This window comes from Triticum aestivum, chromosome 7B, assembly GCF_018294505.1.
Source record: "Triticum aestivum cultivar Chinese Spring chromosome 7B, IWGSC CS RefSeq v2.1, whole genome shotgun sequence".
NCBI classification, from domain to species: Eukaryota; Viridiplantae; Streptophyta; class Magnoliopsida; order Poales; family Poaceae; genus Triticum; species Triticum aestivum.
The window spans coordinates 214,639,969-214,652,903 of record NC_057813.1 but is presented as its reverse complement, the minus strand read 5'-3'; the positions used below and the strand labels follow the sequence as shown (position 1 = coordinate 214,652,903).

The 12,935-nt window shown below is 42.4% G+C and overlaps 1 protein-coding gene across 8 annotated transcripts; it reads right to left on the bottom strand.

The window, feature by feature from the left end:
• Positions 1 to 7,221: 7,221 nt before the first annotated feature.
• On the bottom strand, positions 7,222 to 11,475 carry LOC123157125 (uncharacterized). 8 transcript variants are annotated; one of them, XM_044575373.1, is made up of 4 exons: positions 11,070 to 11,458; positions 9,065 to 9,162; positions 8,587 to 8,699; positions 7,222 to 7,450 (listed from the first exon to the last, which is right to left on the bottom strand). In XM_044575373.1, the coding sequence occupies exons 1-3, from the start codon at positions 11,384 to 11,386 to the stop codon at positions 8,596 to 8,598; spliced, it is 519 nt and encodes a 172-aa protein (XP_044431308.1). In that variant the 5' UTR covers positions 11,387 to 11,458; the 3' UTR covers positions 7,222 to 7,450; positions 8,587 to 8,595. The 8 variants fall into 8 exon arrangements, 4 of the variants coding, with proteins under 4 accessions (XP_044431308.1, XP_044431307.1, XP_044431309.1 ...); XR_006478711.1 differs by lacking the exon at positions 7,222 to 7,450 and adding an exon at positions 7,490 to 7,955 and having other exon boundaries at positions 9,383 to 11,474; XM_044575372.1 differs by lacking the exon at positions 7,222 to 7,450 and adding an exon at positions 7,490 to 7,955 and having other exon boundaries at positions 11,070 to 11,457.
• Between the last annotated feature and the right edge of the window lie 1,460 nt (positions 11,476 to 12,935).

Below are 12,935 nucleotides of genomic sequence, written 5' to 3'. Positions count from 1 at the left end.
GAGTAGTTTACCATAGACCTTCGGGTCCATAGTTATTAGCTAGATGGCTTCTTCTCTCTCTTTGATTCTCAATACAAAGTTCTCCTCGATCTTCTTGGAGATCTAATCGATGTAACTCTTTTTGCGGTGTGTTTGTTGAGATCCGGTGAATTGTGGGTTTATGATCAAGTTTATCTATGAGAAATATTTGAATCTCCTCTCAATTCTTTTATGTATGATTGGTTATCTTTGCAAGTCTCTTCAAATTATCAGTTTGATTTGGCCTACTAGATTGATCTTTCTTGCAATGGGAGAAGTGCTTAGCTTTGGGTTCAATCTTGCGGTATCCTTTCCCAGTGATAGTAGGGGCAGCAAGGCACGTATTGTACTGTTGCCATCGAGGATAAAAAGATGGGGTTTATATCATATTGCTTGAGTTTATCCCTCTACATCATGTCATCTTGCCTAATGTGTTACTCTGTTCTTATGAACTTAATACTCTAGATGCATGCTGGATAGCGGTCGATGTGTGGAGTAATAGTAGTAGATGCAGAATCATTTCGATCTACCTGTTGCAGCCGTGATGCCTATATACATGATCATGCCTAGATATTCTCATAACTATGCACTTTTCTATCAATTGCTCGACAGTAATTTGTTCACCCACCGTAATACTTATGCTATCTTGAGAGAAGCCACCAGTGAAACCTATGGCCTCGGGGTCTATTTTCCATCATATAAGTTTCCGATCTATTTTATTTTGCAATCTTTACTTTCCAATCTATATCATAAAAATACCAAAAATATTTATCTTATTATTATCTCTATCAGATCTCACTTTTGCAAGTGGTCGTGAAGGGATTGACAACCCTTTATCGCGTTGGTTGCAAGGTTCTTATTTGTTTGTGTAGGTACGAGGTAAACTAAGGGAAAACTTACGCTACCTTGCTGCATCACCCTTTCCTCTTCAAGGGAAAACCAACGCCGTGCTCAAGAGGTAGCACCTACCCCCTGGGGGCGCCTCTAGTCTTGTGGGCCCCCTGGACCTCCACCGACCTCAACTCCAACTCCATATATTCACGTTCAGGGAGAAAAATATCAGAGAGAAGGATTCATCATGTTTTATGATACGGGTGCCGCCAAGCCTTGTTCTTCCTCGGGAGGGCAAATCTGGAGTCCGTTCGGGGCTCCGGAGAGGGGAATCCGTCGCCTTCATCATCATCAACCATCCTCCGTCACCAATTTCATGATGCTCACCACCGTGCGTGAATAATCCCATCATAGGCTTGCTGGACAGTGATGGGTTGGATGAGATTTACCATGTAATCGAGTTAGTTTTGTTAGGGTTTGATCCCTAATATCCATTATGTTATAAGATTGATGTTGCTATGACTTCGCCATGCTTAATGCTTGTCACTAGGGCCCGAGTGCCATGATTTTAGATCTGAACCTATTATGTTTTCATGAATATATGAGTGTTCTTGATCCTATCTTGCAAGTTATAGTCACCTACTACGTGTTATGATCCGGCAACCCCGGAGTGACAATAGTCGAGACACTTCCCGGTGATGATCGTAGTTTGAGGAGTTCATGTATTCATAAAGTGCTAATGCTTTGGTCCAGTACCCTATCAAAAGGAGGCCTTAATATCCCTTAGTTTCCAATAGGACCCCGCTGCCATGGGAGGGTAGGACAGAAGATGTCATGCAAGTTCTTTTCCATGAGCACGTATAACTATATTTGGAATACATGCCTACATTATATTGATGAATTGAAGCTAGTTCTGTGTCACCCTATGTTATAACTGTTGCATGATGAATGCCATCCGACATAATTATCCATCATTGATCCATTGCCTACGAGTTCGTTTCATATTGATCTTTGCTAAGTTACTTTTCCGTTGCCACTGTTATGATTGCTACAAAACTGCTGTTGTCACTTTTGCCACCATTACCGTTACTTTCATACTACTTTGCTACTTAATACTTTGTTGTAGATATTAAGTCTTTCAGGTGTGGTTGAATTGACAACTCAGCTGCTAATACTCAAGAATATTCTTTTGCTCCCGTTGTGTTGAATCAATAAATTTGGGTTGAATTCTCTACCCTCGAAAACTGTTGTGATCTCCTATACTTGTGGGTTATCATGTACATGTGAATGTAAATGTTTGTCTGGGATTCGTCGTGTGGGATGTACATACAAACGAAAATGTTCTTCTTGGATTGACTGTGTGGGGTGTACATACAAACGGAAACATATTTCATGGATCGACTGTGCGAGTTGTACATACGAAGGGAAACATTTCTCTAAGATTCACTGTATGGGATGTACTTACGAACGAAAACGCGTGGGCCTGTATAATTGTATGCGATTGCTAGCTCGATCACACACAAGCTCATTTTGCGCAGCGTGTGCGACCGGAGGGCCTATCCCCAACGCTTTCTGGGTCGTGTGGGAAGGACCCCCTTATCAGCCACATTCACTAGGAGACGGTTTAAAATGTCGTCGTGAAAAGGGGTTAAAACCGTTTGTATAGCAGCTCGTTGTACCAAACCCAGAGCAGATGCGTACAAGTAGAGGCAGACGGTAGTGTCAGCGCATCCGAAATGATATGGATGAATTTTAAGTAGGAGGTCCGATTAGGCAATGCATTCTATGCAATGAATTTGGCCATAGGGACACTAATTGTCCCACTTTCGTCACTGGGCATGGACGAGGCAACCGGGGACGAAGAGGAGGTAGAGGAAGTAGAGGAGTAAGAGGGAGAGGAAGAAGATAAGCTAGGAGTACTATTAAGTGTGGCACTATGTTCTGAATTTTTATTAAGTGTGGCACTATGTTCTGAATTTGTATTAAGTGTGGCACTATGTTCTGAATTTTTATTAAGTGTGGCACTATGTTCTGAATTTGTATTAGGTGTGGCACTATGTTCTGAATTTTTATTAAGTGTGGCGCTATGTTCTGAATTTGTATTAAGTATGGCACTATGTTCTAAATTTGTATTAAGTGTGGCACTATGTTCTGAATTTTTATTAAGTGTGGCACTATGTTCTGAATTTGTATTAAGTGTGGCACTATGTTCTGAATTTGTATTAAGTGTGGCACTATGTTCTGAATTTTTATTAAGTGTGGCCCTATGTTCTGAATTTTTATTAAGTGTGGCCCTATGTTCTGAATTTGTATTAAGTGTGGCACTATGTTCTGAATTTTTATTAAGTGTGGCCCTATGTTCTGCATTTTTATGTGCAGGAATGTCGGGAATGTGGTTGCTGAATGGGGACATTGATAAGGGTCATCGAGCTGCAATATGGTCTGGGCGCAAGGTTGAGCCTCTGGTCACTCGCACTCCTAAGGAGAACTGGATGATACACACAGGATGGGTTCAGCGGTACGTGCTTTATTAATTTGCACACTGACATGCATATTAATGGGAGACACTAACTGAAAAGTTCTATCATGAAGGTTGAAATGGGTCGGCTTATTACCTTTCGCGCGTCTGGTTGAGTCTATCCCGGGCTCCAAATGCCTCGCCATCGAATCCTCCTTGTTGAGCTGCTTAGTGGGCCGTTGGAGGCCAGAGACCCACACGTTTCACTTCCGATGGGGAGAGATGGCTCCTACTCTCGAGGATGTGTCACTTTTGTTGGGACTACCGTTGGCAGGTCATGCCATAGGACCATTGCACGCACCGACTGGTTGGGAGCAAGGTCTTACACAACGTTTTCATGGTGTTTTTTCGGATGTTCCGGATCCGGTATGGGAGCATCATGGACCTAAGTATGATTGGTTGCTCAATTTCCAGGTTATTTCCCCTACCTCTTATCTTCAATTTATCGTGCATATGGTTTTATAGAAAATACATGTGGCTTACTTACTAAAACTTTCTCTTTGCTTAATGCAGATCCAGAAGTTTCAGGCGCCATTGAGTGCGGAACAGATCACTCGGAGTCTGGAGGCCTACTTAATGTGGCTTTTCGGCAAGGTGATGTTCACAGAGAACCATGTTAGCACTATTAGCGCGCTCTACATCCCTATGGCACTCGAGATAGCGAGCGCTCAGACGGCGGATCAGATCCGATAGAGGAGTTGGGGTTCGGCGGTCTTAGCGGCTACATATCGAGGTATGTGCAAGGGTTGCCAGCTTATATCGAGAAAGCCAGCCCTTCTTGGATGCCCTCTATTCCTACAGTTGTGGTCGTGGGAGAGGTTCTCTATAGGGCGACCAGATGTATGTGTTAATCAGCCTATAGACGCCATGTTTGATGCTGATGGCATCAACATGCCTACTTTTGGTCTGTGTTGGACACGTCGCAAGGTATGTATCGTGCTATAGTTTAACGCAACTTTTGTGTGCACCAGAGATAGTTCAATGCTAGTGGCTACTAACATTTGTTTTCTGCAGAGACGCTTTGCTAGTGATCAGACCAGAAAGGCATACACGGCACTGCACGAGCAGTTCGATACGTACACTGGGGTCATCTGGCAGCCCTACACTGAAGCAGCCATAAATGCGAGATACCCTGGTGGTATGTCTTTGCTATGCACAAGGGACCGAGATTACTGGATGACGAAATCGAAGATCATCTTCCGTATCTTCGTCGAGGAGATGGCACAACAGAGGGTTATGAGGCAATTTGGTCTTCTGCAGTTGGAGCTGCTTCCCCCTACAGAGAACCCGGTGCCATCACACATCTACAGGTATTAACCAGTTTTACAATATTGCATTATCTTTCATAGTGCTCAATTCGAAGGGCATGACACCACAATTATCTTTCATAATTGCTGAACACACACCACAATTTTAGGACGACAAGGAAGGGCATGACCAGGACAACTACTGAGTGGCTAGTTAGACTATAGCCGTATGTTATAGAATGGGCGACAGCAAACACAAATCTATGGCACAAGAATCACAATTTTGAACTCAATGAATTCAATCTCTATTTGTGGCGCTACATGACCGGAACACGGTTACGCATCGTTGAGTACTCTTACCCAGAGGAGATACCTGATCCTACTCCGTCGGATACGTACCCGAGCTATGATACTTCGGGCTCTAGGCAGTATGCGGTAAGATATATTTTCTTTAAGTAATGTTGTCACACACATTGGCGTGCATACTTAATAATCATTTTGAAAATTTGCAGGCTACCTTGACACACGAACTCTACAACGACGTGACCACCTTTTGACGATCACTGTCGTCAGGACCTCTTCTTCACCACCGTCCTATGATACAACCCTTCTCAGAACGGATGCAGAACAAAATATGGGTTATCTACGAGGCTATCACGTGCACCCGGAGAAGCGATGTTGTTCAACACCAGCAACAACAGTCGCGTCCCTCCATGCACCAACATCAACCACGTCCACGTCTAGCACATCAGCCGACGACCAGGCCACCCCCTCCTGAACAACCTGGAAGTTCATCATGGCAGCACCCACAGCACTATGGTCCCACGTTGAGCTTCGTGTTTTCTCCACAGCCACAACACCACGATCCCTCGTCGAGCTTTGTGTTTGAGCCAGAGCAGCCGTCACAGCCAACAGGTGTGTCTTCATATTTATTGTTTTCAATATTAGTTGAGGCGACATCATTCTTCATGACTTAAAGTTCCGTCGTGTAGGAGCCTATGGATATCATGCGTCTATGTCGGCATCACATGATACGTGGGGGAATGATCAACATCCCGAGGAGAACATACAGGCTCAGATGTCGCAGCACACCCACTGGATGAACATGTTTTCGACTCCTCCACCAGGCCCCACACAGGATACACAGCATGACCAGGGAGAGTCTGAGATTCCTCCTCGTAACATTAGGCCACTCGACAGATGGGGCTGGACGCCACCTGTAGATCCGCCTCCCCGCCAGGCCAGACGTCGTCACTGACACTTATATCTATCAGTAGAGACAGGAACATCTACTTATGTATGAGACTTATGTCTATTCTATGTATGAGACAAATGACTATGTACTTATGTATGAGACATATGCCTACTCTATTTTAGAACTCTGTTATCCGAACTACAACATCATATTTAGATAGAACAGAATGCTTGTACAACAAGACAGTACAAACAATTACAGAGAAGTACATCTAAATTAAACGGTACGTACGACTGAACTTACAACATACAGCATAAAAGCTACATGAAGTCATAATCGTCATCCTCCATCGATGCAGAACTCTTGCCCATCGACGATGAAGAACTCTTGCCCTTCGACGATGAGGAACTCTTGCCCTTCGATGATGCAGAACTCTTGCCCTTCGATGATGCAGAACCCGGAAGCAGCGGCATGAAGATATCATCTTCGTCCTCGCTCTCCTCAGTCCATAAAGATGGATTATTTGCTGCAATCCTTCTGAAAGTTTCACTCTTCGGCACCACTACTTTCTTCCACCTTTCATGCAACCTAAAAAGTTCTTTATGTACCTCCTCATAGGTCCTTTTAGGCCACCCAGACCTACGTAATTCGTGAGTCAACTTATTCATTATGGTGTCACTACCGGTGAGTTCGTCCCATGGAACTATCCTATTGTCAATCCTGAAATCGGTAGCTAGCCTCAGAAGAGTCCTGCTCATCCCAGGGTGAAAACTACGATCGAAAGGATAATGGGACATCTCAACTACACTACACTGAAATGCTTATCCACCTTCGCCTGAAGGGGGTTTTATAGGTAGAGAGGAGAAAATGGCGGGAAAGAACGACTGCGGTATTGGCGGGAAAGGGTTGACGGGAACATATGGCGGGAAAGGGTTGCAGGAAAACGGGTGATGGGAAAAAGTTGGCAGAAAAATATTGAAGGGGAAGGGTTGGCGGGAACATATGGCGGGAAACGGGTGGCGAGAAAATATTGAGGGGAAAGGATTGCGCGAAAATACGAGGCAAAAATGGTGCATGCATCAGTCGGCCCACAGCAGGCCTATCGGCCCACAGCAGGCCGACTGGACCTGAACTTGTGGCCGACAGGTCTATCGGCCAGCAACAAGCCGATAGGCCTCCAGTCGGCCTGCTGTGGACCGACTAGGTCCAGTCGGCCAGCTGCAGGGCGACGGTGTATTATTTTTATAAATTGTTAAACGTGCGTAATATTTGTGCAAATTAATAAAAAATGTATTATTTTTAAAAAAATGAGCCTCCAGTGCGACGTAGTATGCCCACAAGGGTGTTTAAGAGCGAATGAAATGCACGCCTCATGTCATACTAGCGAGTAGTGCGCGGCGGCACAGCCGCGCTCCAGTGATTCACTGGGGTTTGTTTCTATGTAGTATATGAGAATCGTTGTACATTTTGCATGTTTGTGTTTTTGCAATGAGTGAGAGAGCAGTTGTGCAATAGTAGTTTCTAGATAGAGTTTTTACATTACAATGGCATGAATTGTCTCGCTGATGTACGATGTCATGAGGTCTTTCTGATGTAGTGATATAGAGTTGAGCCCAGTTCCTCCCTTCAGTTTTCCAGGGCCTACACACATCAGTTTAGTGAAGGCTGAACATTTCATCAGAAAATAAAAAGAAATCAATCTGTCACTCAAATATGAAGCTTAACTTTACACAATCTGACACTCAGTTAACCGAAGTACTCATTATACATAGCGAGCTACAGACCACCAAAACTAATCCTATCCCTGTCTGACATAGTTCACAATCTAGAAAGGGATGGCATAATCTACACTGTCCATTTTGCAAGAACAACATTGCACCCCTGCAATCTAGATCTGCATGGATGGCAAGCGAGTCTGTGAAATATAATTGTGCATCATTAAAAAATATGGAGCCTTAATCATTACTAAGTACCAACGCCTGAAGTGAATTCAACAAGTATTCGTGAGGAAGCAAGTCTGACACTCCCGAAGCAGGTATTCTCTCGCGGCCAAACAACTCCTGAAGCCTGGAATCACATAGCATTGACATGCCAAACAACTCCTGAAGCCTATAATCACATAGCATTGACACACCCGTAGGATCCTCTACATAATCAAAGAGAGCATAAGCAGATTTCATGCATTCTAACGGGGTTAAAAATTGCATCGTCAATGATGGCATTATTAGGTGGGAAAAGGACAAGGGTATGATTGGCACATTCTATACCATAACACTACTTACGGAGGAGTACATGTTCCTTAATGCAAATAATGAATCTTGTATTCGAAAACTGCTATAATTAACTTTTGAGATGGATACAGTTCCAAACCACAAACCACATTGTAGGATAAAACAAAAACTACAACATATCATGATGCATTCAGAGTCGTCCTATAGGAAGAACACATCCAAACTGGTCTTTGAGAACCAAAAGTCCAGGTGGGATTTCTTTCTCCGGAGAAGCTCCGAACCAATCCTTAAAATGACCAGGTAAAACTGGTTTTAGTCCAAAAGTGCAGATTCGTATACAACCATTTTGTAGACTTACACAAAATATACAGCATGAAAATTGCAGCATTCCATCTTCAAATTATTACACTTCAGACATGGCAAGAATGGTGTCTAGTCCAACGGAGCAATCGAAATGATGACTGTGGCAGTAAATTAGATGCGTGCAAATTAATGATGTAAAGTTGCAACTAACTCGGGAGTGGACAGAAGTCAAGAGCAATCTACCATTTTGTCTCAAATCCTTGACTCATCATCATGTAATACAATTAGTCCTGTCAAACTGATATATTTCTTAGAGGACCAGCGGAGCCAGAAATCATAGAACTTGATGTGTACACCTGCATAGAACAGAAACAACATTAGGTATAATTTTGTTCCGATGAACCTGAATACAAAAAACAAAAATTCAGAAGCACACTCTACTGTTAAGATTTCTATCTTATAATCCACCGTCATAAGAATTTGTGAGGAGCTATACCATGAGCCAAATAAAAGGAAGCGTGAAGAATTAATGTTAAGTTTTTGACAACACAATGAAGTGGTCATTTTTAGGATACTTTTAGAAAGAAAGTAGCAATTCCAGAGCAAGCACAGAGAAGCAATACTAACTAAAGGATGCAACTACATAATAAATCAAGCAAGATTTGATTCACGTGATCTATTTTATATATTTGTCCTGAGGGTCAGGGTCCAACTCATTTACCTTCTCCATTGGAAAAATCATTGCTGAAAAACAAGTTTCTAATGCTCCACATGAAAATGGCACCATACACTTCACCTTCAAAACCTTGAACTCTTACTCTTCAGCCAGACAGCAAGAGATTGAAACAATGTCAAAATCCAAGGAGAGAAAACCACAAGACTAAAACATCCATAGAAAAGTATATACAACATAAAATGCACATATATATCCGTGTTCTTCCTTCCACACTTGCATGTAGGATGAGCTCAGACTATAACAAGGCTAAAACATTCAATATCTCTTCCAATTCAGTTTTTTGAGGATGGTATAGCTGCTTACATATTCTTATTGCGGTGGCCAGAGGTTGAGCTGGCCAGGAGTTCGATCAAGAGTTAGTTGCTGGGGAAACATGTACGATGGGCGGCAGTGTTTCCCTGGATGGCTATCATGACCTGAAGCAGAGCGAGCTCAACATGAAGAACAGCAGCGGCTTGCGCTATTCCCAGTGATGGCATGACTCGACGTGGAGGGATGCTGGCTGTGGCAACACAACCACGAAAAGGAGCGCATCCGCAGTTAATGGCTTCACGCCATAGGGCTGCCTCCAGGAATTCTGGGCCCCAAACCGAAATGCAAAAAATAGCCTTACAAAGTGAAATTTTCATATAACTAAACCCCTCCAGTTATTTATAAATATATCAAGTATTAATAATGTGTACTAAATCAAAAAACCAAGCTCTTATTCTACTGAAAAGCTTTATCATGATTATCTTCTAATTCTTGAACATATCCAGTACACAGCAAGGCGAGCTAAGTACAGGATCAATTGATGAATAATAAACTGATCAATGATTCCAGAAAAGATGAACATTACTTATTTAGCTATAATGGCACACACTCTACCATTGGATTGAAAAGAAATTACAGAGAGATGGAAGACAGAAACAGGTCCAGTTGCTACAAGGTGATGACTACACATTGGCCAAAGAACTACAACTCGGTAGTAAGGGAAGGTAATAATTGAATATCAGAAGTAATCTTCTCTATGAATTTACAGAGCCTAGCAGCTTGCTGTTCGAAACCAAATAATGCAGATAGAGCGGGGTATGCTCCTATAGCTAGGGACTAACAGGGTGTGTACATATACTTGTCAAGGGCCATGCATCACATGATTAATAACTAATAGCTTGTTAATTTGGAGGCAATTATGTCAATGCCAGACAGCAAGACAGATCGGATGATGTGATACAGAAAGACAACGCAATCTACATTTACGTCATGGAAAACAAACAAATAATTTATTCAGTGACAATCATCAGCTACGACTAATCTTAAGAGTTACAATGAAGGCACTTCTAAAACTATGCACACAGATCAGACAAGTGACAATCATCAGCTATGCATGGCTAATCTTAAGAATTGCAAAAAAGGCACTTCGGAAACTATGCACACAAATCAAAAAAAAAAAATCTTTCCCTTGTTGTCATCTTGCTACCACAGTTTTTTCAGTTCAGTGGAAGAATTGAACCACTTTTTTAAATTGTAAAGTTATATAAATTTGGTAGCTGAAACAAAATCAATAATTAAGGAATATTGTTTCTGCATGTAAATCAAATGCTCTGATCACAGAACTATTTATCCCCATACAATCTCTATTCTACATGTACTCTCCATGAGCATGATTTCTGTTAAGAGTAAAAAATAAAAAGAAAGGAACAAATCAGTACATAAATTACTCTTAATGTATGCCGTCAATGAATAGTTGAACATCTTTTATGCCAAAAGCAACATGCAGCAGAAAAATTAGGCCATATGATGGCTATAGAACTCTTTGCAGCAACAACACTGTCATTTTCTTCTTCATCCAAACAGCATCACACAAATCAGATCATCGACAACATAGTAGTAATCCTCATCCCAGCCATATACTCTCAAATCTCTCACATATCAGCGGTGCGCAAGTAGGAGCACGCATCACAGAACAATCATCACCAGACACTGAGAGAGAGAGAGAGAGAGATCTGACCGATGAGGCGGCGGCGGCAAGGGAGATGTTCCGGAAGGATTGAGGAAGTCGGAGGAGGGATCCAGGGGCGGGAGCGGGCTTGCTCTTGGCGACGCCGTCAAGCATGGGCCGGTGGTCTTCATCCATGGGGACCGCACGTTGACGTGCGAGGCGCCGTTGGGGAGGAGGAGGGAGGAAGCTGCTTCCACACGGAGCTCTTGGGCAGGGACAGCGCCGGGAAGCGAGGCACCAGACAGGCGATGCGGGGCGCGGGAATCCATGGCTGATGTGGAGTAGAGACCGGCTTCATGGCTGGGCCGGACGGGCTTGGCGGCCATAGGAGGGAGGGGGGCGACTGGGGAGAGGCATTGGTGGAGCGGATTGTTTTATAGAAGGCACAGAACGGCGAAGATCTGTACAGAGTTTTCTAGAGGAAACTTGATAGGCAACAACAGATAAAAAAATATGCACGTGCATGCCAGAACGATCCAGAAAATCAGGAGGTGTCTTATGCAGATCGTTCAGTCACAGTTACACGCGTCATTTTACCACGACCCTGTAAAAAAAGTCAAAAAATCTAGAAAAATGAAACTCTTACGGGCCTAGTCTTCTTAGTACTAGGTGGATCCCCGCGCATTGCTGCGGGATTTTCTGGATGAGAGCCGCTGCAATGATAAATATTGACATCGTGAAAACAAACATATACTTGCTATGCCTTAAGGCTTGCTGTAACGTTTCGACAACTTTTGATCATATCGATGTAATTGATATTTTGGATGCAATTTCATTCAAAAATTTGATATGGCCTTTCTTTATTTTTATACTATTTGCACATGTGATAGGATTATATATTGACAATAATTATAGTAAAATCTACATAATCATCCCAATAAAGTGGATAGCAGCGCATATATACTTCACAATTCAGATTTTCACAGTTTCAGAAGGTGAATCCAGATCTCACTACATGCATAGTATCATCATGTAATTACTAATAGAAGTTCGGCTGGGTGACAATTTAAGCCACAATATAAACAATTACTTATGCAATTCAGCCCATATATAGTTGCATAAGCTGAATCCATATACATGTATATGATCAACCTGAAGTAGTACAAATAAAAGTTAGAATGGATTACAATTTAAGAAACAATATATCAAATTTAAATAGAAGTGTAGTTCTTTGCTGCTTGCTTGCGTGCTTGATGATAGCAACACATATATACCTCTTGTATATGGTAAAATACTGACCGATCCATAGGCAGAAACCCCAAGATGAATTACATGAAACATTAACCTAGTGAAGTAACACTTGAAGAGCATAATCATTTTTTACCCAGAAGGAGATAATATTCGGTTGTGTTTCTATCATGGAATGACAAATAGTCTCTCCAACGACATGCAGGGGATGGGGGGATTCAATTTTCTTATAGAGTAAAACTGGTTTGCTAATCTAAGTTGCCACAGCTTGTGAAAATCCATGTTGAATTCCATGATATTCTTCAATAGCATGCAAACAAATACTATAATCTTACCCCTGGCCTCTTTCTGGTTAGTTTATCTGGTAGGCAGAGGTACTGTTTCAAGTCAAAAATATGAACTACTATTCTGTCTGCCCCATCTTCAAAAAACTGCATATGACAGATTTGAGAGGTTAAACTCTAGCATTGAAAGAAATGAATACAACAAATCGTACATGGACCACATACATATCAGAAAATAATATGGGGACCAAGAGAGGTTGCGTGATTTTTTTTCTTCAATGAGCCAAGCACCTGTGGATCCGGAGCGCAAGCAAGCAAGTCAAAAAGCATAAGCGCATGAATCGGAAAGAATGACGATGGTTAGAAATAGGGAGCGTCCACCTACCGGAGTGGAAGGCTAGAG